The sequence below is a fragment of the Chelonia mydas genome, chromosome 9 (assembly GCF_015237465.2).
Source record: "Chelonia mydas isolate rCheMyd1 chromosome 9, rCheMyd1.pri.v2, whole genome shotgun sequence".
Taxonomy (NCBI): Eukaryota; Metazoa; Chordata; order Testudines; family Cheloniidae; genus Chelonia; species Chelonia mydas.
Window position 1 is genome coordinate 31,802,646 of NC_057855.1, and position 26,432 is coordinate 31,829,077.

General features: G+C 39.4%; 1 protein-coding gene across 5 annotated transcripts in view; it reads left to right on the plus strand.

The window, feature by feature from the left end:
- The window catches only part of ATR (ATR serine/threonine kinase), a 79,385-nt gene extending 54,396 nt beyond the window's left edge, over positions 1-24,989 (plus strand). For 4 of the 5 annotated variants that reach the window (XM_027817389.3, XM_037908358.2, XM_037908360.2 and 1 more), the window contains 12 exons: positions 2,693-2,835; positions 3,414-3,511; positions 4,923-5,155; positions 5,635-5,769; positions 6,548-6,748; positions 7,119-7,262; positions 11,359-11,509; positions 16,199-16,355; positions 16,574-16,727; positions 17,852-18,003; positions 21,038-21,143; positions 24,477-24,989. In XM_027817389.3, the coding sequence (XP_027673190.2) occupies positions 2,693-2,835; positions 3,414-3,511; positions 4,923-5,155; positions 5,635-5,769; positions 6,548-6,748; positions 7,119-7,262; positions 11,359-11,509; positions 16,199-16,355; positions 16,574-16,727; positions 17,852-18,003; positions 21,038-21,143; positions 24,477-24,650 (1,848 nt within the window). In that variant the 3' untranslated portion in view covers positions 24,651-24,989. Of the gene's footprint in view, positions 1-2,692; positions 2,836-3,413; positions 3,512-4,922; positions 5,156-5,634; positions 5,844-6,547; positions 6,749-7,118; positions 7,263-11,358; positions 11,510-16,198; positions 16,356-16,573; positions 16,728-17,851; positions 18,004-21,037; positions 21,144-24,476 lie in introns of those variants that run through there. The other variant, XM_037908359.2, reaches the window with a different exon arrangement.
- The last annotated feature ends 1,443 nt before the right edge of the window (positions 24,990-26,432 follow it).

Below are 26,432 nucleotides of genomic sequence, written 5' to 3' on the forward strand. Positions count from 1 at the left end.
TCCTTAGTCTTACTGTGGGAGTCATATGGAGGTGATGCTACCATTCTCTGGAGAGCTAGAAAAGAGCACAGGGCCCAATAACATCATATTGGCTTGGAAAGAAGAGTGTCGCCTACTGAATCACCAGTTTATCAATCATTTTTTCTGATGCTTGTCTAAATACAAGCCTGCTCAATGTTTTACACTTGAGATTTTCCACATTCATATTTCTGTCTTACTACAGAACTAATAATAATCCTGTAGCTAAGTTATATAGAAAAGTAAGCATAGAGAAAGTCTCAAAATCAAATTCACACTGCTCTCCACATGGAAAGCAGTGGAATCCCACTATTGGGCTATGTTTTTGGAGTTGCTGAGTTATTTGATACACCTCACCTTTGTTCCACTCCAAGTGGCAGGACGAGCACAGCTGAATCTTACCTTTAATGCCACCCTATTCCTGCAGTATTGCTTTTAAAAAAATTTAAAAAGTGTATCACAAACTTCACTGTCCATAGCTTTGTCATTCAGATCACAAGTTGTATGTAGTACTAAATCAGGGGTGGGCAAGCTTTTTGGCCCGAGGACCACATCTGTGTACGGAAATTGTATGGCGGGCCATGTGCTCACGAAATTGGGGATTGGGGTGCGGGAGGGGATGAGGGCTCTGGCTGGGGGTACGGGCTCTGGGGTGGGGCCAGAAATGAGGAGTTCAGGGTGCGGGAGGGGGCTCTGGGCTGGGGCAGGGTGTTGGGGTGCAGGGGGGTGAGGGCTCCGGCTGGGGGTATGGGCTCTGGGGTAGGGCTGGAGATGAGGGGTTGGGGGGTGCAGGAGGTTGCTCTGGGCTGGGACCAAGGGGTTTGGAGGGTGAGAGGGGGATCAGGGCTGGGGCAGGGGGTTGGGGCGCAGGAGGGGGTCAGGGGTGCAAGCTCCAGGCAGCACTTACTTCAAGCAGCTCCCAGAAGCAGCGACATGTCCTCCCTCTAGCTCCTACACGGAGGCGCAGCCAGGCTGCTCGGCGTGCTGCCCCGTCCGCAGGCGCCGCCCCTGCAGCTCCCATTGGCCATGGTTCCATTGGGAGCTGCGGGGGCGGCACTTGGGGTGGGGTCAGCGTGGCAAGCCGCCTGGCTGCCACTATGCGTAGGAGCCGGAGGAGGGACATGCCACTGCTTCCAGGAGCCATGTGGAGCCACGGCACGCATGGAGCAGGGCAAGCCCCCAGCTGGAGCACCAGAGCGGGGCAAGCCCCGGACACCAGTTCCTGGCGGGAGCTCGAGGGCCAGATTAAAACATATGAAGGGCCAGATGTGGCCCCTGGGCCATAGTTTGCCCATCCCTGTACTAAATAGACTATGAAGTTAGTGGACTGGAGAATCCAATCCTATATGTTAAAAGTATGGAATTAAGAAAGGAAATTGTAGGCTGACTCTCAAAGTCTTTGACGGTGAAATCTTTTACCCAGCATGTCCCAATGTCATGAGACACTGAAAAAAGAGGGGGAAAAAGAAAATTCAAGAAAGCCAGAATATGTCCAAGTTGAAGTGGCTCCTGTCCTGCAAGGCTGGCTGGGCTTGGCTCCCCATTCAAGGCATTGCAGCCTGGCGCATGGGGTCACAATCTGCTCACTCAAATTTAGCCTGGCTGCCCCCCATCAGGGGGATGGGCCAAAACTGAGCGGTGCTGACACGAACCTGTGCGCCCGAGGCAAGGTCACAATGCCCAGAGCAGGGAGCTGAGTCTAGCCAGCCCCATAGGGCAGGAGCCGCCGCTGAGGGGTGAGTGCGGGTGGGTTCACTCTTTAACCCCCCAACCTCTGGAGGCAAGACCCATTTTTTGTTCTTTTAATTTTCGGATCCCTCCCCTTTCAAAACCTTGGGATGGCCGCATTAATGGCTTTGAGCCCAAAGGAAGTCATGCCATGAAAAATTTGGTAACTATTGTCTTAGGCTATGTGGTAGTCTCCAAAGAGAAGTGAGAGAAGCTCTTTTGCCAGTAATATATAGAATGCTAGAAAAGGTACTGTTGAGAACAATTCAGCATTGTCAGACAGAAACTGGATGACTTAATACACCCTTTCCCCTCTAACTTCTATGACACAATTCCCTCCATTTATTTGAAAGATCTTACTTTTAGAAAAGAAATAGAGAAGCAATGAATGATTCTTGTGTTTCACTCGCCAAAAATGGGAAGAAAAAGAGAAGTTGCATCCTGTCTGTAGATGAAACACTTGGTTATATTAGTTTTAAATAAACTATAATTTCCCCTCTTGGGAATATCCTCAAGGATCTTTTAGACAGACAAGGTGTGTGAGGTAATATAGTTTACTGGAACAATTCTGTTGGTGAGAGAGACGAGCTTTCGAGTTCCACTGAGATTTCTGAAGAAGCAGCTTGTCTCTTTTACCAACAGGTGTTGGTCCAATAAAATATATTACTTCACCCACCTTGTCTCTCTAATATCCTGGGACTAATCAAGCTACAACAACACTGCATACAAGGATCCTTTTGTGCTGTCTTGTTGTTACCAAATCAGGGAGGTCACTTACACCTGTGCAGAGTGGATGTAAAGCACTACTGACTGGGTGTAGTAATCTTTTATACCCTCTTTGCACGGAGGTAAATAATAAAAGTTTTCTGTCATAAAAACAAAACCTGTCTTATTTTAAATCCTCTTCCAAGAAAGATAACTTTTTTTTTTTTCATTTTTGTTGCAGGATGTTACTTTTTTCTTGCCAGAATGGGAGGATGGACACTTTTACCTTGCTAAATACTACGATAAACTGATGCCTATGGTAACTGACAACAAGATGGAAAAGCAGGGAGATCTGATTAGATATATAGTTCATCATTTTGGAAGGTTAGATGATATAGTATCTTTGCTTTGGTCTCTTAGAAAAATATTTATATTGATAACATAATCCAACCAATTTATTTCCCACAAATTGTTCTTGTTTTTGAATGTTAAAATTTATATATTTCTATCTAACTAAATTTTTCTGCAATAATTCTTAAGAAGAAGGATGGAATTGTAGAAAAATTATTTTATTCCAACTCTGTGTTAATTATATATTGTATTAATTTTGTTATTAAAGGGAAATTAATTGTTAAATTCTTATGTTTTCATTTGTTTAAAATGAGCTGGTGTTTGCTGTCTCAAAATGAAATGAGACAAGGCTAGCTGTTACTAAGTTGATGATTATCTTTGTGCTTTTGATTGGAGCAAGTTTCTAAGTGATAGATGCAGATAATTCCTGTGGATGTCAGTTAGTGAGCATTATATGTTACAGTAATAGACATTACAAAAGCCTAAAATAGACACACAAACATCAGAATGGATATGAACATCACTTTAAATCTCTAAGTTTGTTTGCACATTCTTAAATATATGGTATAAAAGGCTGTATCTTAATTATAGGTGTGTATATGTAATTGCAGGTCTTTACAGTATGGTAACCAATTCATCTATCAGTCAATGCCAAGAATGTTATCTCTGTGGCTTGACTTTGGAGCAAAAGCATATGAATGTGAAAAAGGTAGAACTTTTTCGTACTGTTTTTCTGCTATCTTACATTTTCATAAAAGGATGTATAAAGAACTGTGAAAGCTGTATACAATTCTGTTGTTTTGGCTTGTATGCCATGTATTTTGAAATGCAGCCAAAATGACCCAATCCATTATATGGACTAAAACAAAATAGTGCCTGCGGTTATATGCACAAAGTATATAACTGGTGAACTTTAAACTCTTTCCCAAAATTTTGCATAATTTAAAGCAAAAAAGTTAGCTTACCAGATGTTACCTACAAGCATTTTTACATGTGATTATAACCCCCCTCAGAACTGAATTAATAATTGCAAACATTTGTTAAGTATGCAACATTAATTTCACATTAAAGTTGCCAAAAGAAAGGAAACAGAGAAAAAGAAATATGTTGCCTGTACCCTTTCACCAACATCAAGCCAGCTCACTTTGAAAACATTTGCAGTAAAGTGTTCAATTTTTTCACCTTTGCAGGACTCAGTAGCTGAAGGAGTTTTGTTCAAACTTAAAACCATACCAAAACAAAATCTTTTCCTTTGGGCAGTGTCCAAGCATGCAGCATTTCTGTCCAAAAGTCTTTCTCTGGAAATTTCACAGCAGACATGGGCTGAGACACAAAGGGGGCTGTTCTGGCATATGCCAGCTGACTATGATCCCCTAGTGGCTGCATGTCAGCATGAGATTTTTCAGAGTGCAGTAGCATTCCAACCACAGGTCCTCCTATTCCTGGATGTCTGCTGGATGCTGTAGTGGGTGAGGTGATATAGGAACTGGTATGCCTGCTCCACACTTTCCAAGGACTCTTTCCTCCTCCTCTCTTCTCCTTGCCCCAGATACACACACCAGAATCTCTACCTGAAGAGATCTGATGGCTTTCAGCCCTCTGTGCACTATTCTGGGGAAGTAATCTGGCTTTCTGCGTTAGCCTTAATAGTGGTTTTATGGCCTTACCTGTAGCATTTTTTACTCCCAAGTAAGGAAACACTATAATAAAATACATGTTGGCAACCCAAACTATGTAGCAAATATGCTAGAAGTCACTTATTCTTGCACGTACCCCAGTTTAATGTATGCCATATAGAAAATATAGTTGCACACAAGCCAGTTAATTTAGTTTGTTTTCAGGGACAATAAATGGGCCTGAGAGAAGCAAATAATTTTTCAATTTAAAGGCTTGCTTATCCATGACAATGGGAGTTCCCCAAGCAAATCAAAATATAGAATTGTGCCCTGAGTTTGTGTATAATACTCAGAGAAACTTTAGGGTGAAGGATTTTTGTTTAAAAAAACAAACCAAAAAAACATTAACAAATGAGTGTAGTTCTTTAGGTTTGTAGCTTGTTTTTTATAAACTTGCATTTCAGAGAAATATGACTATAAACTTACTGTATTGTGTTTTTCCAGTTGGTCGTCCTGATCGTGTACAGATGAGAAATGATTTAGCTAAAATAAATAAGGTGATTACAGATCACACAGATCAGTTGGCACCTTATCAATTTTTGACAGCATTCTCTCAATTAATCTCCCGAATCTGCCACTCTCATGAGGAAGTCTTTGTTGTTCTGATGGAGATTGTTGCCAAAGTGTTTCTAACCTATCCTCAACAAGCAATGTGGATGGTGACAGCTGTATCCAAGGTAATTTGATAAGGATAGCTGTATTTTTATAAAAGTTCATATAAAATCTATCTACAAGAGAAAAATTTGAATAACCTGTTTACTGTATGTTTAAACAAGGTATTTAAATGGGCAGCTACTTAGATATAAGAATGTGATATTCTTCCCCATTTTGCACGCCACAAAGATTATGATTTCTAAGTTCAGAGACCATAGCTTGAAAAAGATAGAGTTCAAGAATCTCAAGGCTTTTTTCTGTCACTTTAAGCAGTTTTGTTTCTTTGATACTTTTACTACCTAGTGTGAAAATATGAAGCCATGAAAAGCTGTGGAATTTTTAATGAAATTTAATACTGAATATCTTTGATTTGTGCTCCATTTTGTTAAACTATCTAACTTCAAATATCTTGCAAAAATACAATTTGTCAATCACTTCAGAATTGTGTAATGGAGATTAGGTATATAGGTTTAGTAAATTTTAACTTTATCTTCTTTTGCAGTCCTCTTACCCAATGCGTGTGAACAGATGCAAGGAAATCCTAAACAAAGCTATTCATATGAAGGCATCTTTAGGAAAATTTATTGGAGATGCAACACGTCTGACAGATAAACTACTAGAGCTATGCAACAAACCGGTACTTGTCCAAAAAACAAAAGAAACAACAAAACCAACCAAACATATAAAAACAAGACCTGCAGATCAGACATAGTAATTAATGTTACATAAAATATTTTTAAATGTGTTATGGAAAATATTTTTCTGTAGCTTACATCAACTAATTAAATTAAATAGTCTCTGAGTGATTCTGTGAAATTGGGGTATCTTGTAAAATGATCTGTTGACATCTGAAATCTATTAGACAGGAAGAAATAAACATTTTGGAGCTAAAACTTAAATAGAGAAATAACATGATTATTTTAAATATTTAAGTTTTCTAGGAAGGTTGCCTGTCAATTTTTTATAGCGAATTCTTTTCTAAATAAACATCTTATTTATATTAAAAATATTTTTGAATAATGAGCCATTTTTATGTTGCTTGTATGTTCCATTACTTATGGTCAGTGATTTTTTCCCTCCAATAACTTCTAAAAGATTTTAGCTCAAAAAAGTAGGCTGTCTGTAGTGTTAGTGGTGAACCCCTGAAATCGTTAACTGGGATAAAATTCAGCAACTGCATTTAATGAAACTAAGTGGGAGAAGAACTAAAATATAGAGACATAGAAGTTAATATACTCTATTGTAATGGACCACGTTTTAGCACAAATAGAACTCTTGAAACATGATATATTTTTTTCACTTTTTGGTGAAGAGTATTCCATAATTGGAAGAGAGAGACAGTGATATTATTATGAGGACTTATTCTGTATTTTAAGCAAAATGTTTCTTGATTGATTGATTTTTATTTATTTTAGGTTGATGGGAACAACTCAACATTAAGCATGAGTGTTCATTTCAAAACACTTAAAAAGCTAGTAGAAGAGCAGACATTTAGTGAGATCCTCATTCCTTTACAGTCTGTAATGATACCCACTCTTCCATCAATTCCTGGCACACATTCTAACCATGACCCTTTTCCTGGACGCTGGGCCTACATTGCGGGCTTTGATGATACGGTAAACTTCTTCTCTGCTCATAGTTTAGATGTCATTTTAATAAATTGCAGCTAAGTTTACTTTTCTGCTTAATTAGCTAAAAGTGAAGTGGGGGAAATGATGAGAGGTTTCTTAATAATTATATTTACTGTTCAAATAAGAGTGCATACTAATTAAAAGAAGCACTGAGGACCAGCTTGATGGCTTGCTTCTTGGTACTACAACCTGAAAGAGGGGCACTGGTACTAAGATCAAGTTTTGGCTAGGGTCAAATGAGTTGTAAACTAACTAAAATAGGAAGTGCTAGCACAAATGCGGCTGTTAAGATTCCCGAGGTTTTTTTTTGAAGAATAACCACAAGATTTAATGACTACTTCCGTTTTTCCTTTAGGTGGAAATCCTTGCATCTCTTCAAAAACCAAAAAAGATTACTTTAAAAGGTTCAGATGGAAAAGCCTATATTATGATGTGTAAACCAAAAGATGACCTAAGAAAAGACTGCCGACTCATGGAGTTTAATTCCTTGATTAATAAGGTTTGAAGATGATTTTGAAAATCTTCCCTATGGCTGTTGACTAGAAAAATGATGAAGTAATCAACTTATGAAAGTATTTGACTCCCTATATCCTTGAAAAAGAAATCTTTATGGGAAAAAATATTACTTCAATTAGTGCCCAATCCTACCAAGTCTTGAGTGCATTCAACTTCCACTGATTTCTGTGGGAGTTGAGGATGCTCATAGAATTGAGACTTCATCAAGAAAACAGTAGCCCATGTAAAATTTGGAGGAGTTACTTGTTATCTTTCTGCCCCTACCCTAGCCTACCCCTGTCTACTAATAATTGTTTCCCCCTAATCTCGTTACACCTCCCTCTTATGGAGGATTTCTTCATTGCTAGGCAATGATGGGTAGATAAACAGTGATTATGGCAAGACATTAACAACTATGGAAAGAAAATATTTTTATCCTAATTAGGTTGTCTTTTTCACTAGTTCACCTAATGTTAATATACCATATTTCAATGAGGTCAAGGAAAATGGTAGTGGCTCTAGAACACTAACCTACTAACTAACTCAGACATTCTATTTAAAGGGTTTATTCAGCCAGTGATCTTTATTGTAAAATCTTTTTTTTTTTTTAGGGCAAGTAGGGAGGAGATGTAAGAATTCTGTTTACTTTTGATTTACTGCAAGAGTGGAATTTCAGAATTTAAAACCCTAGATTATGGTGGGGGAAATTTAGATGTGGACATAAGAGTGGCCATATTGGGTCAGACCAATCGTCCATCTAGCCCAGTGCCCTATCTACTGACAGTGGACAGTGCCAGATACTTCAGAGGGAATGAACAGAAGAGAGCAATTTTGAGTGACCACCCCCTGTTGTCTAGGCCCAGATTCTGACAGTCAGAGGTTTAGGGACATCCGGAGCATGGGGTTGCATCCTTGACCATCTTGGCTAATAGCCATTGATGGACCATCCTCCATGCACTTATCTAATTCTCTTTTGAATCCAATTATACTTCGGCCTTCTCAACATCCCCTGCCAATGAGTTATACGTGTTCACCATGTGTCCTGTGAAAAAGTACTACCTTTTGTTTGTTTTAATTTTTGTTTGCCTATCAATTTAATCGGGTGACCCCTAATTCTTGTGTTATGTGAAAGGATAAATTTCCTGTTTGCTTTCTCCAGGCCATTCACAATTTTATAGACCTCTTATCATATCCCCCCCTTAGTCGTCTAAGACGAACAGTCCCAGGCTTTTTAGTATTTCTTCATATGGAAGCTGTTCTGTATGCCTAATAATTTTTGTTGCCTTTCTCTGGACTTTTTCCAATTCTAATGTATCTTTTTTGAAATGGAGTGACCAGAACTGCATGCAGTATTCAAGGTGTGGACATACCATGGATCTATATAGTGATGTTATGATATTGTCTCTTTTATTATCTATCCCTTTCCTAATAGTTCCTAACATTTTGTTAGCTTTTTGACTACTGCTGCACACTGAACAGATATTTTCAAAGATCTATCCACAATGACTCCAAGATATCTTCCTTGAGTGGTAACCGCTAATGTAGACCCCATCATTTTGTATGTATAGTTAGGATTATGTTTACCGATGTGCATTAATTTTCACTTATCAGCATTGAGTTTCATCTGCCATTTTGTTGCCCAGTTAACCAGTTTTGTGAGATCCTTTTGAAACTCTTTGCGTTCTGTTTTGGATTTAACTATCTTGAGTAATTTAGTACTGTATAGTCTGCATATTTTGCCATCTCAGTGTTCACCCTGTTTTCCAGATAGTTTCTGAATATGTTGAACAGCAATCGTCCCAGTACAGATTGCTGAGAGACCCCACACTTTATCACTCTCCATTCTGAAAACTATTTATTCCTACCCTTTGTTTCCTATCTTTCAACCAGTTGCTGATCGATGAGAGGACTTTCCCTCTTCTCCTATGACTGCTTAGGGCTAGTCTACATTGGCAATGCTAAAGCGTTGCCACAGCAGCGCTTTAATGTGGCTTGTGTAGTCGTGGCAGAGCACTGGAAGAAAGCTCTCCCAGCGCTCTAAAAAAACCACCTCCACAAGGGGCATAGCTACCAGCACTGGGAGCGCGGCTCCCAGCGCTGGTGCACTGTCTACACTGGCGCTTTACAGTGCTGAAACTTGCTGAGCTCAGCGGGGTGTTTTTTCACATCCCTAAGCGAGAAAGTTGCAGCGCTGTAAAGTGCCAATGTAGACAAGCCCTTAGTTTGCTTAAGAGCCATTGGTGAGGGATATTGTCAAAGGCTTTCTTAAAAACCCATGTACAGTATATCAGCTGGATCACCCTGTTACACATGTTTGTTGTCGCCCTCAAAGAATTCTAATAGATTGGTGAGGCATGATTTTCCTTTACAAAGGGAGACTCTTCCCCAGCAGATCGTGTTTGTTTCTGATAATTCTGTTTTTTACTATAGTTTCAACCAGTTTGCCTGGTGCTGAAGTTAGGCTTTACTGACCTGTAATTGCCAGTTTTGCCTCTGGAGTCTTTTTAAATAAATCATATTACCTTAGCTATCCTCCAGTCATCTGGTACAGAGGCTGATTTTAAGGGATAGGTTACATACCATAGTTACTAGTTCTGCAATAGTTTCTTCTGAACTCTTGGGTGAATGTGATCCTGGTGGCTTATTACTGTTTAGTTTATCAGTTTGTTCTAAAACCTCCTCTATTGACACGTCGCTCTGGGACAGTTCCTCAGATTTGTCAACTATAAAGAATGGCTCAGGAGTGGGAATCTTCCCCACATCGTCTGCAATGAAGACCAATGCAAAGAATTCATTTAGCTTCACTGCAATGGCCTTGTCGTCCTTCAGTGCTCCTTTAGCACCTCAACTGTCCTAGTAGCCCCACTGACTGATTTGCCGGCTTCGTGCTTCTGATGCACTTAAAATTTTTCTTTTCAAATTCTTTCTTGGCCTGCCTCTTAATACTTTTACACTTGACTTTCCGGGATCATGTTCCTTTCTATTTTCCTCAGTAGGATTTGATTCTCGATTTTTAAAGAATACCTTTTTGCCTCTAACCACCTTTTTTACTCTGCTGATTAGCTATGGTCGCATTTTTTGTCTTACTGGTTTTTGGGTTTTTATTTATTTGGGGTATGCATTTAGTTTGAGCCTCTGTTACGGTGTTTTTAAGTAGTCTACATGCCATTTGGAGGCATTTCACCCTTGTTACTATTCCTTTTTATTTCCATTTAACTGGCTTCCTCATTTTTGTATAGTTCCCCTTTCTGAAGCTAAATGCTACTGTGGTAATTTCTTTGGCAAACCTCTTCTCCCCCCTCCCCCCGATGTTTAAATTTAATTACATTACGGACACTATCGCTAAAAAGTTCAACTGCCTACTCCTAGACCAGATCCTGTGCTCCACTTAGGACTAAATCAAGAATTGCCTTTCCTCTTGTGAGTTCCAGGACAAGCTGCTCCAAGAACCAGGCATTTACATTGTCCAGAAATTTTATCTCTGTGTCCCTGAGATGACAGTCAATATGAGGATAGTTGAAATCATCCATTATTACTGTGTTTTCTGTTTTTGTACCTCTCTGCTCTTCCAGAGCATTTCACAGTCACTGTCACCATCTCGGTCAAGTGTTTGGTAATATATTCCTACTGCTATACTCTTATTGTTCAAGCATGGAATTTCTATCCATTGAGATTCTGTGGTACAGTTTGATTAATTTACGATTTTTACTTTATTTGATTCTACGCTTTCTTTCCCATATAGTGCCATTCCCCCACCGGCGACCTCTGGGACCTCTCTCCTACCTTTTCCTATGTCGTTGATAACTAAATTTACCAGGACCACTGGCTCGTCCCCAGCATTGCACATAAGTCTGTCTAGTTGTCTCATGAGATCTACAACCTTTGTATCCAGCATGCAGTTTACCATGTGATTCTCCTGGTCATCAGAAACACAACTATCTATATTTCTAATACTCAAATCCCCCATTATTATTACCTTGCTTTTCCTAATAACTGGGGTTCCCTCCCCAGCAGGATAAAGAGGTTAAAGTTATCAGTTTATTTTGATCTTGTGTTTGAGGTGATATTTGGTAACGTTATTTATTTTGTTTTATAAATAGTGCTTAAGAAAGGATGCCGAGTCACGTAGGCGAGAACTCCATATTCGAACCTATGCAGTTATTCCACTAAATGATGAATGTGGGATAATTGAATGGGTGAACAACACGGCTGGCCTAAGAAATATCCTGATCAAACTGTACAAGGAGAAGGGTAAAAAAACTTGTATATAAAAATTCATGTGAGGGGGACAGACAAAGAGCAAGGAGATGAGATAAAGTAGAGATACATATGTTGTTGTCGCAGGGCTGATACACTCCGTCACTCCAGGGGGGCAAGGGGCGGGGGCGGGTGAGAGGTGCGTCACAGCCCCACTGTCTAGTTGGAAGGGCTGTCCCTCGTCTCAGGGCAGCGCAGCTTCGTGGCCTTAGTCCTTAATACGACCCTTACTCTCAGGGCAGTGTGGCCTAGTGTCCAGAGTCCGTAATACAACCCTTTCTCCCAGGTCAGCATGGCCCAATGGCCAGAGTTAATACTTCAGCCCCTTGCTGTCAGGGCAGTGCGGCCTAGTGGTCAGAGTCCATACTACCCCCCTTATTATTTGGGCAGTGCAGCCCAATGGCCAGAGTCGGTGAATCGGCCCTCTCTCTCTCTCAGGGCAGTGTGGCCTAGGGCCAGAGTCCATAATACTGGTCAGTGGGCCACCACCCCAGGGTGGGTGGTGGCCAGGATAAGGGGACCTGGGCTTACCCTCTCCACCGGGTCCCAACGCAGGGCCCTATCGGTGACAGGGTTGCCCACCACCAGCTTGGTGGGGCTCCAACCGAAACACGCCAAGCCTTGGTCCGGTTCTGTAACTGTTTCCCTGCCAAACTTTCCTGGGTTACTTCCTACCCAAGTCTCTGGGGTTCTCTGTCTCGGGGATTCTCCGGTGTCTCCCCTCTGTGCAACGTCCCATGCTGGTGTGTCGGGGTCCACATCTGACTGGCTGGCCTCCATGTCTTGGAGTGCAGGTGGTCCTCCCTCAGGAGCTAGCAACACACCTCCTTCCCCATGGAGGTCAGCCCAGACTGAGCTGCTCTGCTGGCTTTTATATCCTGCTTCCAGCTGGAGCATGCCCAGCAGAGCCGGGGGTGTATGGCCTCCAGGCTAAAATAGAAGGGTTAACCCCTGCTGTAGTAGTGCAGGGCTGATACACCCCGTGACACACTTATAGAAAATCTTTTAGATTTATAAATTTTATGCAAAAATGAGCTCAGTGATGCATTATCTTACTAGGCTGTACAGTACCTCTCAAACTGAGAGTTATGTGGCTGATTTATGCTGCCTTTGTTTAGATGCGATTGTAGCTCTCAGTAAATGAGACAGAAAGCAAGTGATCAGACCCCAAACTTCTAGACAAAACTGAGCTGTAGAAGGTGTGATAATTTCATTCTGCTGCCCATCTTCTCTTCTAATTCATAACAAATGGGTAATGGTAATGGTAATGGCTCCCATCTGTGGACTTTGGAGATGTTCCAATGTTGTTGCTAGAGGCTCCAGGACTAAGCCCTGTCCTTCAACTCAAGCCCCCAGAAGGAATTTCCCATTTGTTATGAATGAGGAGAGAAGCTTCTAGCAGGAAGAAAATTATCTTGTAAGAAATTTCTTTATCTTGTCCTGAATGCTGGATAGATGCAGCAGATTGTATTTAGCCATTACCAGCACACCATTGGCAGACTTTTTGTTGTACTCATAAATGCAAGAATATCTAAACTTGCTATTAATGTTTTTCAGGGCATCACAAAGATAAACCTTATGTGGCTTTCTTTTAGTGCTGAGAATTTAATCTTCTTAATCCATTCTTATGTCACTAGTACTGCTGCTGAAGCTGGTTGTCATTAAAAGGAATATGTGTACAGTACTAAGCAACAAAATAATGCTTGGCTTTTATTTTGTCTTAGGTTTTATGTCCATTCTTATTTTTTGCCTGTCACTTTTATGATGCTTGTTTTTAATCTTAATCATTTTTATCATTTATCAAATTAACTGCCACAATGACTTTCCAGTGAAAAGTCAGAATCCTTTGCTTTTCAACAAACTTAACTTTACATTGAGCAGCATAATAAAATCAAAGTTGACCATTGGAAAAACTTTTTTTAGGGCTGTCAATTAATCACAGTTAACTCACACGATTAACTCAAAACAATTAATCACGATTAAAAAAGTTAATCACGATTTATCACACTTATAACAATAGAATACCAATTGAAATTTATTAAGTATTTTTGGATTTTTGTTTTACATTTTCAATATCGATTTCAATTACAACACAGAATACAAAGTGCACAGTGCTCACTTTATATTATTTTTGATTACAAATATATACACTGTAAAAATAATAAACAAAAGAAATAGTATTTTTCAGTTCACCTCATACAAGTACTGAAGTGCAATCTCTTCATTGTGAAAGTGTAACTTACAAATGCAGATTTTTTTTTTTTGGTTACATAACTGCAACTCAAAAACAAAACAGTGTGAAACTTTAGAGCCTACAAGTCAACTCAGTCCTACTTATTTTGCCAGTCGCTAAGACAAACAAGTTTGTTTACACTGACGGGAGATACCTCTGTCTACTTCTTATTTACAATGTCACCTGAGAACAGGCGTTCACATGGCACTTTTGTAGCCAGCATTGCAAGATATTTGCATGCCAGATATGCTAAACATCCGTATGCCTGTTCCATGCTTCGGCCACCATTCCACAGGACATGCTTTCATGCTGATGATGCTTGTTAAAAAAATAATGCGTCAATTAAATTTGTGACTGAACTCCTTGGCGAAGAATTGTATGTGTCCTGCTCTGTTTTACCCACATTCTGCATATATTTAATGTTATAGCAGTTTGGGATGATGACCCAGCACATGTTGGTTTTAAGAACACTTTCACAGCAGATTTGACAAAATGCAAAGAAGGTACTGATGTGAGATTTCTAAAAATAGCTACAGCACTTGACCCAAGGTTTAAGAATCTGAAGTGCCATCTAAAATCTGAGAGGGATGAGGTGTGGAGCATGCTTTTAGAAGTCTTAAACTACAGAACCCAAACCACCAAAAAAGAAAATCAACCTTCTGCTGGTGGCATTTGATTCAGATGATGAAAATGAACATGCCATCAGTCCGCACTCCTGTGGATCGCTATCGAGGAGAACCCATCATCATCATGGAAGCATGTCCTCTGGAATGGTGGTTGAATCATGAAGGGACATATGAATCTTTAGTGCAGATGGCATGTAAATATCTTGCAATGCCAGCTACAACCGTGCCATATGAACGCCTGTTCTCACTTTCAGGTGACATTGTAAGCAAGAAACAGGCAGAATTATCTCCTGCAAATTGTAACCAACCTTGTTTGTCTGAGTAATTGGCTGACCAAGAAGTAGGACTGAGTGAACTTGCAAACTCTAAAGTTTTACATTGTTTTATTTTGGAATGCAGGTTTTTTTTTAACATAATTCTACATTTGTAAATTCAACTTTCATGATGAAGAGATTGTACTACAGCAGGGGTGGGCAAACTATGGCCTGGGAGCCATATCCGGCCCTTCAGATGTTTTAATCTGGCCCTCAAACTCCCACCAGGGAGTGGAGGGTGGGGCTTTCCCTGCTCTGGCACTCCAGCTGGGGGCTTGCCCCACTCTACACATAGGGGCAGCCAGGGGGCTCCACACTCCATCCCCACCCTAAGCGCTGCCCCCACAGCTCCCATTGGAACCATGGCCAATGGGAGCTGTAGGGGCAGCGTCTGCAGATGGGACAGTATGCCAAGGCGCCTGGCTGTGCCTCTGCGTAGGAGCTGGAGCAGGGATATGTTGCTGCTTCTGGGAGCTGCTTGAGGTAAGTGCCGCCTGGAGCCTGCACCGCTGACTGCTCCTGTGCCCCAAGCCCCTGCCCCAGCCCTGATCCCCCTCCCGCCCTCCGAACCTCTTGGTCCCAGCCCAGAGCACCCTCCTGCACCCCCAACCCCTCATCTCCAGCCCTACCCCAGAGCCCGTACCCCCAGCCGGAGCCCTCATCCCCCTGAATCCCAACACCCTGCCCCAGCCCAGAGCCCCCTCCCGCACCCTGAACTCCTCATTTCTGGCCCCACCCCAGAGCCCGCAGTCCCAGCTGGAGCCCTCACCCCCTCCCGCACCCCAACCCCCAATTTCGTGAGCATTCATGGCCCGCCATACAATTTCCATACCGAGATGTGGCCCTTGGGCCAAAAAGTTTGCCCACCCCTGCACTACAGTACTTCTATGAGGTGAATTGAAAAATACAATTATTTTGTTTTTACAGTGTAAATATTTGTAATTAAAAAATACAGTGAGTGCTGTACACTTTGTATTCTGTGTGGTAATTGAAGTAATATATTTGAAAATGTAGCAAATATCCAAAAATATTTAAAATAAATAGTATTCTATTGTTGTTTAACAGCGCAATTAATCGCGCTGTTAATTTCTTTTAATCGCATGATTAATCGCGATACATTTTTTTAATCACTTGACAGCCCTACTTTTTTTGTACTTCATCTGGATCAGCCACACAGCACTCAAAATTTTTTGAGCTGCAAATGACAATAGAGGCTTTGTCTTTCACATGTGTCAACTGGCATGATTAATGGATCATAGGGATTTTATAGTGGAAGGCAATTTGTTTACTTCATGTAACCTGGCTCAGCCAAGATCTGAATTTGTAATGTGCTTGCACGACTGCCTTTTTTCCTGAGTTGCCAATACTTTTTTAATATTAATTTAATTAAAACAGTAAAACCTGTTCTAATTTTGGTATTTTAGGCTACACTTGATGAACTCTAAATAGTAGTTGGGGGAACACCATATATAAGACTTGGTTTGTTACATCTGATTGAAATCTTTTACAGGAGTCTATATGACTGGAAAGGAGCTACGTCAACACATGCTTCCAAAGTCAGCACCTTTAACTGAAAAGCTGAAAATGTTCAAAGAAACTCTTCTGCCCCGACATCCTCCTATTTTTTATGAATGGTTTCTGAGAACATTCCCTGATCCTACTTTATGGTCAGTTGCTGTGATCATGGTAGTTTAATGACACTAGTTTATTTTCACAAAATGTAAATGAAGATAAAGCAGATAGAAAATGAAGTATGTACTAAACAAAATAAGACTGGAGCTTTTCACATAGAGCACAAAAGTTATTTAAAAGCTCTACATTGTCTAAAAGGTTGTGCAAGGGCAAGTGATCCTAGGTTTTTACATTGGATCCTTATTTTCTGTAGGTACAGTAGCAGATCAGCCTATTGTCGTTCCACAGCAGTGATGTCAATGGTTGGTTACATACTGGGTTTGGGAGACCGCCATGGTGAAAATATTCTTTTTGATTCTTTGACTGGTGAATGTGTGCATGTGGACTTCAACTGTTTGTTCAATAAGGTAGGAAATGTCTTGCTGATCTTGCTTATTTTTTAAACACTTGTAAATTCAAAATCCACAAATCTCTCCAGCTTTTTCAATATTTCTTTCACTTTGAGACTCTGAATATCTACCAAGATATCCATATACCATTGTGTTCTTATTCAGATGTTTTAGAATATATAAACCTATATATCAGTGGGGAAAAAATCTTACACAAAGGCATTATTGTCCTGTATGCCTTGATAATTAAAGCAGTCTTTTGTTCAGGCAACATCACGTGAGCTTTCTTTGGATGCACTAAAATGTCAGCACACATGAGAGTACTTACTCGATGTTTACAAAAACATTCTAATTAGTCTTTCTTTCTTTCACTGCTGTTGTGGATAATGTAGTTTTGTACATCAGTCACTCAAAAGAGAATTTGCTGTGGAAGAAAGTGGCATTTTCTTTTTAACTGTGGCCAGAATGGGTTTTGGTATTTCTATTGGAAGATCTAGTTGGTGTTTGGTTTAATTCAGAAATATGTAATATGGGTCCTGTTCAACTAGTTCCCCTGTTACATCTTCAGTGCCAACCATTTGGCCTTGTTGGTCCTATTCGACCTTGTTTTTAAAACAAACAAAATGTTTTGACTAAGTATCTCTAAATTATGAGAATAATGAGAATTTTAAAACTATCATCAGAACTTGCCTGAGGTAGTGGAACAAAGATAAAATTTAAATCTTGAAAGCCAATGTATGATTTAAAACAGAAAACATTAAAGAATTTTAGGTAGTTCTCATCAGCCTTTCACCAAACTCCTAGTCTTTGTCACCTTTATTATTCTATATCCCATATCTATCGTCAATCCTTTGCTCATGCCAAATTTTCCTAAATGGTGAGATGGACTTGTGATATGGCCAAATGTCTGCTAGCTAAGATGAGACCTCCAGAAGCAATGCTGACATAAACTAATTCAAATCTATGCCAGAATCACCTGAATTTGGTATACTCTAATGGTAATAGTTAGGCAAGATAAGTTAGTTGTTTGGCCTGCAGTGGACTGACATACAATTTGGAAAAGAAACTTTATAGAAATAATAAATCAGGAAAAGTGTTCTGAAGTGAACTTCACATTTAATTAACTTTTTATTATTTTGCAGGGGGAAACTTTTGAAGTTCCAGAAATTGTACCTTTTCGCCTCACTCATAATATGGTCAATGGAATGGGTCCAATGGGGACAGAAGGTCTCTTCCGAAGAGCTTGTGAAGTCACAATGAGGCTAATGCGTGATCAAAGAGAACCTCTAATGAGGTACATAACAATCAGTATTTGATGTTTTAATAATAAAATTATCTAGTTTATGATATAAACTTAAAATGTTAACTGCTGGTCCCTGAGCCAGTTCTTTTGGGGAGAGAAAAAAATCCTCTTCCAGTAGCACAGATTGAGTCTGACATGCACTTTGTGTATAAAACAGTATAGCTAGTCAACACATCTTGTTAACTGTAGAGTTACTTTCTAACTAGTAATAAGAAAAAGTACCAAGGTTTACTGTGGATAGAAGTTTTACCGTCTTATACTAAATTTCTGGTTGTTCTCAAAATATAACTTTGCTTATCTTTTATTTACCTCAAATTGTCTCTGCTTTAACCCTCTTCTGTTTAGTTCTTTTGAGCTAGATCCTCAGCTGCATTGCTCTTCTCAGGTACTGGGGGAATCCTTGGCTGCCTGTTTGAGAAAGCTGTGACTAGGGTCCCAATGGGGGCCAGCTTTGATCACTCAATTAGGGTGAATTGCAAAGAATGGGGCAGACAATCCCCATAAAGCTGGTGGATATTCCACAACTTAGGTTTACCAAGCCAGCATAAAACAGCTTCTTTATTACCTTACTGGTTACTCAGAAGTCCAAACAACACAATTCCCTTAAAGTGATCCAGCCTCAGGCCTCCATCCACGTACCCATGTCAAATATGATGAAAATTTCTGTAAATCTTATTTCATCATATAAAAGAAAAGGTTCTGCCAATCCCAAGGGATCGGACACATTGCCTCCCAGGTTAATGAATGTTTCAGATCTTACCCAAATACATGCTACAGCCAATTCTTATTAACTAAACTAAAATGTATTAAAAATCTACAGAGAGAGAGTATGGTTAAAAGATAAATATGTGTATAGCGAGAGAGAGAGTTCAATTCATTAAGGTTCAGATTCATAGCATAGATGGTGAGCTTTGTAGTAGCAAAGAGTTCTTTCAGAAATAGTTCATAGGTTATAGTCCAATGTCCAAATATTGTATTCAGGGTGTACCAGTATAACTGGGACCTCAGTTTTGTGACTCAAACTTCCCCTGATGAAGCCTAAGCAGATCTGAGATGACAGAATCAGGACCCAAGGATCTTTTATACAATTTCATGTCTTGTGACAAGTTGGGAGTTCAAAAGGTAATTAGCATGACTTTGAAGGAGGTCCATCACCGGTACTTAGCTATAGAATTAACATAAACCGATTTGCTTGTTCCTCCACCATTCACAGATTATTTGGTATACATTTCAAAGAGAGATGAATACAGAGATATCCCATTTTTACAGTTCATTTGAATCAGAGGTTCTCAAACTGTGGTCTGCGGACCACTGGTGATCCACGGATAGTTCCCTCTAAGGTGCGCACGTGGGCGGCCGCACACGAGAGAATGAAGGGCCACCCACCTAATTAGTGGAGCCACACAGGCATGGCTCCACTAATTAGGTGCCTGAACCCTGGAGAAGACACACATGTAAGGTGACGTGGTGGCCTTGGGGGGAATAGGGGGTAGGTGGGAGGGGGCAGTGGGAATTTGGGATGTACAGGACTGCGGCAGCCAGAGAAAGAGGCGACTTTGCCCAGCTGCGGCTGCCGGAGAGAGATGATCCTCCTTCCCAGCCTCAGCTCTGTATGCACAGTGTGCACCTCTATCACAACTGGCATAAAAATTTGGCTGAATGCTGACTCCCACATTTTTTCAAACTGAAGTCCAGGCATAGGGGATAAATGGAGACCATTGATTTGTTGACAGGTTTTCTTCAGTTCTGTTTAACAAATGTTAATTTTGTTTGTGGTGGTATTGTTGCATGTTAAAAGAATCATTTAATTTTTCTCTAGAAAACATTATTTCAAAGAGTTTCATGTGTTTTTTAAAGCTAGCAACAGATAAAAGTAACCTTATTGAAAGAATTTTTGGGGAGCTATGAAGAGTAGCATTTCTCATTAAATTGGCAATAATCACTTGTTGTCAAACTGTGGAGTCCTTCATTATACAAAATGTCCATTAAATAAATGTAAGTTTTGTTTGGTTAAGGGCACCAGAATTTGATCCATTGTGAGCTGAATCAGTGATGCTCAGTAGTGATGACAGGCATAGAGTGTCTTTATTCCTTTGTGCTTGTATCCCATTTCTGAGCATTTGGCCTGCCAATATTTAGATCATGATGGATTAATTGTAGTACAGACTAGGAATCTGTCGAGGATTCATGCTTAAATTGGATGTTCTATAATCTGCTTTTACTTCCTGGAGTTGCCACACACTTGCTACATATTCCACTAGACTGTTGGTAGCAAAATTGCTTACACTGACCAGTTTTGCATTAACTTGAGAACAAACTTAAGAGCTTTACTCAGAGAAACATGGAAGATAGCTCATGTTCTGAGGGCTGTCAGTTACACTACTGTTCCACTAACCTATCCGGATGAGTAATAAAACCATTATTTTAACTGCCTTCTGAAAGGTATGCTCTGTTATTTTAATTGCAAAAGCTGCTCTTAGAGGATACAAGATCTGATTCAAAAGAATAGTTGTGTTGTTTATAACTGCAGTCATGGACAAAGCTAACCTTTATGAAATTACCAGTAGTGATACTGTAGAGAGAACTGTAAAGGAAATAGACTCTTTAAAATAAAAGGAGGGTCTTCGCTAATGTTTTTCCTTCCTTTAGGAAATAAAAAATTATAGGTTATTAATTAAAAAGAAAAGGAGTACTCGTGGCACCTTAGAGACTAACCAATTTATTTGAGCTCACAGCTGTAGCTCACAAAAGCTTATGCTCAAATAAATTGGTTAGTCTCTAAGGTGCCACGAGTACTCCTTTTCTTTTTGCGGATACAGACTAACACGGCTGCTACTCTGAAACAGGTTATTAATTATTAATATTAAGTAGTAATGTTTTATTTTAGCAAACAGAGTGTCTGTCTTGCATTTTAAAAATTAAAGTTAGTAGTCAAAAGATTCTATTTAATTTGTCATGGTCAAAAGAAGTTTATAACTAATCATTTCCCACACAATGAACACTTTTTTTGTTTGTATGTTTTTAGTGTCTTGAAGACTTTTATCCATGATCCCCTTGTAGAGTGGAGTAAACCAGTGAAAGGTCATACAAAAGCACAGGTGAATGAGACTGGTGAAGTTGTCAATGAAAAGGTCAGTTGCAAGAAGTTTGATCTACTCTAGAACTAACATTTCATTATTTTATATTTCACAGTATCATCAATTGTTTTGGTCTAATTTATGCAAAGCTTTACTTTCCTGGGTTTTTTTCTTCTAAACCTGTTGTAGCTGTTTTTTATTCATGATCTCTTTGCTATTGTTTAATCCTTAAAATATTAGACTGATATTTCAATAAAAACCTTCATGAGACCTACTGTACCTTTTTAGCATCATTCTCTAACGCTGTGTCTGTACTGGTAAAATTAGGACCTATAATTGCAGTTCCACCTGCCATGGAAGCTGTAGTGTAAAGAGGGTTCATGCATTTTTACCAACATGTTATCCAAAGCTACTAGATGACATGGTGATGATACCACTTGAGCCCTGTCTGTGTTATGGATTCCACTGTTTCTACCAGCAGTGTATCTTAACCCACTAGAACACAGTCCCCTTCAGAATGTGGAATGGAACCCACTCTCTTGCTCTGAGTCTGGAATGGAATCTCTTGCTCTTTTAACAACCTAGTAAGTTACACATATAAAACTACATTAAAAGAACATTATTAGGGAGCGCCAGCTCTGCAATAGTTATGGTTGAGCAGCATTGTCTGTTTAAAGGTCCACTCTTCTAAGTACTATAAAATTCACACGCTTACATGGATTGTCTTGAAAATTTCTGTGCCTCATGGGGATGCTGGCTAGAGTTCATGATCTAAATTTGGATAATATAAGCAAGAGATTCCAAGATATGGTCCTCCCCACCCCCAACAAAACCCCAGCATTTTACAAAATCAGGGGCTTGTGTATGTATGTGCATGCACGCACACTGCACGTGTAGGGCTCAAACTATGGCTCTAATTATTCCTCAACTGATCTCAGTCACTTGACATTTATCTCACCTAAAGCACTGCCCTTTGAGGAAGCAATATTAAAAATCTTATTAAAGGAAGATGTTAGCTTTCTAGAGAGCTATGGGCCAAAAGAGATTGAAATGTCCATAAGTAGCAAGACTATGGCAAGAAGGTTACCAGACATCTTATTGTCACAGTAGCTGGGTGGCTCAAAGGGATAATTTGTGGTAATTGAGCCTGAGCTACACATAGGCAGTGTGAGTTTAAACTGCTGCCCTTTTCCGAAATCTGTGAATTATCTGTAGGCATGTTGCTACTATCAGCGTCAGTTAAACTGTCTTTATATTTTTGGGAAATATGCCCTGCTAATTTGTACAGCTAATTTAGAAGGGTCTCTAGCTAATTTCTGAAATTACATATTTTCTGCACAAAGGTATTGATAAGAGATTACGAAGAGAAGTAAAATCTGTGACAGTCAGTTTGGAGTTGTGGCAAGCAAGGCAACAGTGGATACTATGTTGCATTAAGATTGTTTGTGGAAAAATATAGCGAGAAAAAAGAAAAACCCTGCACATAGTATTCATTGATGTTGAGAAGGCTTATGCCACATTCCGAGATAAGTCATCTGTATAAGAATGAAACAGATAAGTCTTCATGTATCAGACTCATCCAGGACATATACATGGATGCTGTTACTACAGTTTGAAGGCCATATGGAGAAACTCACCCGTTTCCAGTAAGAGTCAGAGTCCATCAAGACATGGCACTAACCCCCTTTGTATTCATGTTGGTGCTTGAATCACTTACAGAAAACATCCAGAGACTGGCACCTTGGTGCGTACTTTTTGTAAATAATGTAGTGCTTGTGCAGGAGAACAAAGAGGAAGTGGAAGAAGATGGAGGTGTGTACTTGAAAGAAATTGTATGAAAATCAGCAGAAATAAAATGGTATGGTTTATAGATTCAATATCTTGCAGTGTGTAGATTCAGTGATATCTTGCAGGAAGACAACAGGACTGTGAGTTTGTGGGGGTCAGCCACCATCAAAGGTACAGAAGTTCAAATACCTAGGTTCAATAGTTCAGCAACAACGTTTATAAGCAGTACAGGAAAGGCATGGGCTAAAAGGAGAGAAGAGAGTGGAGAAAAGTAGTATCTAGAAGACAAAAAGAAAAGGAGTATTTGTGGCACCTTAGAGACTAACAAATTTATTTGAGGATAAGCTTTCATGAGCTATAGCTCACAAGTTAGTCACCCTGAAAATGAGAAACATACAGTTCATGATCACCTGTGAAAATTCTGGTTTAAGTGACTTGGCTAGCATCACATAGAAAGTCTGTGGCACAGACAGGGATAGTAGAATTCTGTCCTCCAGAGCAGTGTTCAAATGCCTTAAGCTGAAACCAGCCTACCCTCTAACTTCTGCAACAAATGAGGCAGGGGCCCTACAGACAACAATCTCTTTCACTTCAGAACCCTGATTCATCATCCTCAGAACAGGTCTGTCATGTGCACTGAATGAGATCGTGTCGGGGGGGGGGGGGGGGAAAGGGTATGTGAGCAGCATCAAGCATGTAATTAAAGTCTGTATCATAAAGGGGCTGCGTTAGTATAAGGGGACTGAAGTAAGTTTGTACAGCTAACTTTAATTCTGGCATTTCCTAACACTTAAGAGCTTGACCTTGCTGTTAGTCTTTTGATGTTCTTTTAATGTAGTTTTTTTTGTGTGTAATACAATATATGAGATAAATGAATGAGTGATCTTATTAAGGAATATATAGCTTCTTTCAGTGTAAGTTGAGAGTATATTCTCATTGGTTGGTGATGAAACTGATGATACCCAAGAAAGGGACCTCACAATGTGTATGGCATAATAGTTGTGTTTTGCCTGTTTTCATGGTTGAGAATTAGTCAAAATACTTTATTTGGCTCAAGTCTGGTTCAAACTTGCAGACTCATTTTTTGACATCAGAGGAAAACACAATCTGGCCCACATCAGAAAAATCAGTCAAAAAAACAATAACCCCACCATTGTCTGGTAAAAAATTGCTTTTCTGAACGTAATATGTCTGAACGTTTTTAAGTACAGTTGACTGTTGGCCTCTTTGTTACTGAGCCATATACATGTTGTGATAACAAAAGGATTTATATCAAATAAAACACATTTTATTGCTACCTGTTTCAAGAGGTTGTGCAATAGTTTATTCAATCTTTGATAAGTTCTAGCTGTAAGATTAATGCTAAGGCTATAGCTTGCCCAACAAGCAATCAGTCCTTGAGAATGATTTACTTTGTTCATTTTCGTCAAACTATTTTGAGAAAAAGTTCACAGATATTTAGATATTAAATCTGTTTATGTGGGATCTGGAATACATGCTGTAATTGGCCAAAACTTTATTTGGAAGAACAGAAACTGTTACAGATGTGACAAATGTATGGACATGTGAATTTTAAGTTTTCTTTTTCCGTGTTTATAGGCCAAGACTCATGTCCTTGACATAGAACAGCGGCTACAGGGTGTGATTAAGACTAGGAACCGGGTAAAAGGATTGCCCTTGTCTATTGAAGGGCATGTTCATTACCTTATTCAAGAAGCAAACGATGAGAACCTGCTCTGCCAGATGTACATGGGCTGGGCCCCATATATGTGAAATACTGCCTTCAAAACTTATGCTGCTGTAATATTTTTTTTAAAGAAAATGTTGTTGAATTCTTTTAGTCACTGTACTATTTTCTAGAATTACTACTTTTCTTGATTTCTGATTTTGTGCATATCTACATTACAACTTAATATGCAGCCTATGTAATATATACTATATAGTTGTAGTACATATGCTGTGTATATTGTATACATATATAAATACACTCATTGCATTGTATGAGTTTGAAGATACATACATTTATACATAGATATTTGTATTTATGGAGACTGTTTTATATATACAGAATACAATACATGAACTATTAAACAGAATATACAGTCATCTCAACGATGCAGGTGTGTGTTTCCTATATACTTTATATTCATCTACAATATTTATGAATGTGTATGTATACTCCCATATCTGAGCAGGGTCTAAATTAGCTTTATAAAAATTTTTTATATATATAATATATATATTATTTATTTATTTTTAGGGAGGGAGACAAACTTATTCTATTTCTAATTAATTTATTTAGTAGAAGACAAGTATTGATATTAAAAAAAGAATGTATATAAAATTAATTTTATATCAATATGGTTGAAATGGGATTTTTAGCTGTAGTTGTATTCATGTACCTATTTCAGAGCGGTTTTCCAAAACTAGAAACTTTTTTGCAAGATATTCTCACTGAGGTTTTTCTGAAGTTTTGCTATTGCTCTTGGGAAGCCCCCAGGAATTTTAAACTATTCTATCAACTGGTGGCACCTGTTTGACCTATTTTTATTCCTCTAAACCACCTAGTAGAGCATAGTATGGAGCGTCACCAAGAGGCAGGTTTATTCCCCACAAACTCCTCCAACTGAAGAGAATAGCATTTCCTGATTTAGCCTTCTGAAGTGACTTAGATCATTCGTGCCCTTAATTTCCTTCTTTTATTTGTACTTTCTTGTTTTTACATCCCTCCCCTGTGCTAGAAAACATTTTGTGCACTCAACCCCACCTTACTTTGAGACGGCCCTCAGCCCCCACAGAAACCCTTTTAAGAGCTTTCTACTGAGAACCCAAATAGAATGAAATTTGTTATACTATGATGATTATTGCCTCTGAGCACTATTTGAAAATAACACTCCATTTTTACTGTCCCCATTTCCCATCCCCCATCCAAAAAAGACCCTACTTGGAATTACAAGGTGCATACATAATCTGAATGAAAGTAATCAAATAGTCTGTATTCTAATTCCCTGCTCTTTGCATATGTATTATCTAACTTAAATGAAGCTCTTTTGGGCAGAGCTTTAGTATTTGTCTATGAAATGTCATGAACATGTATGGTGCAGTAGGAGTAATATAATGGAGAGAATCATTCCTTGGGATTTGTGCACAGAATAGCCCCTCCACGCACGGATCTCCATCCTTCTGTAAGTAAGGGGATTGAGGGGTCTTTGTGTTACTGTCCCTTCACAGCACAGAGATCTTTTTGCTGGTGGTGAGGGGCAAACTCATGTCCACCACCACAATGTGAGGAATCTGCCAAAATGTTAATGTATGCTGAAGCTGCACTAATGTCCTTGCCCCAGCCTGCCATACTATGAAATCGAATTAAGGGGAAACATAGAGAAGAAGTGGTCAGAGGAATCTTTAGCACAGTGACTCCATTGCTGCTGCAGAAGGAACAGCCCCTCAGAGTCATTGCTTAGGCACAGGACCCTGTGCTTTTAGTATCTGGACAGAAACCGTTGTTTCCTCCGCTGTTGTCAAATCTATTTCCCATTCATTTCATGTAGGTTT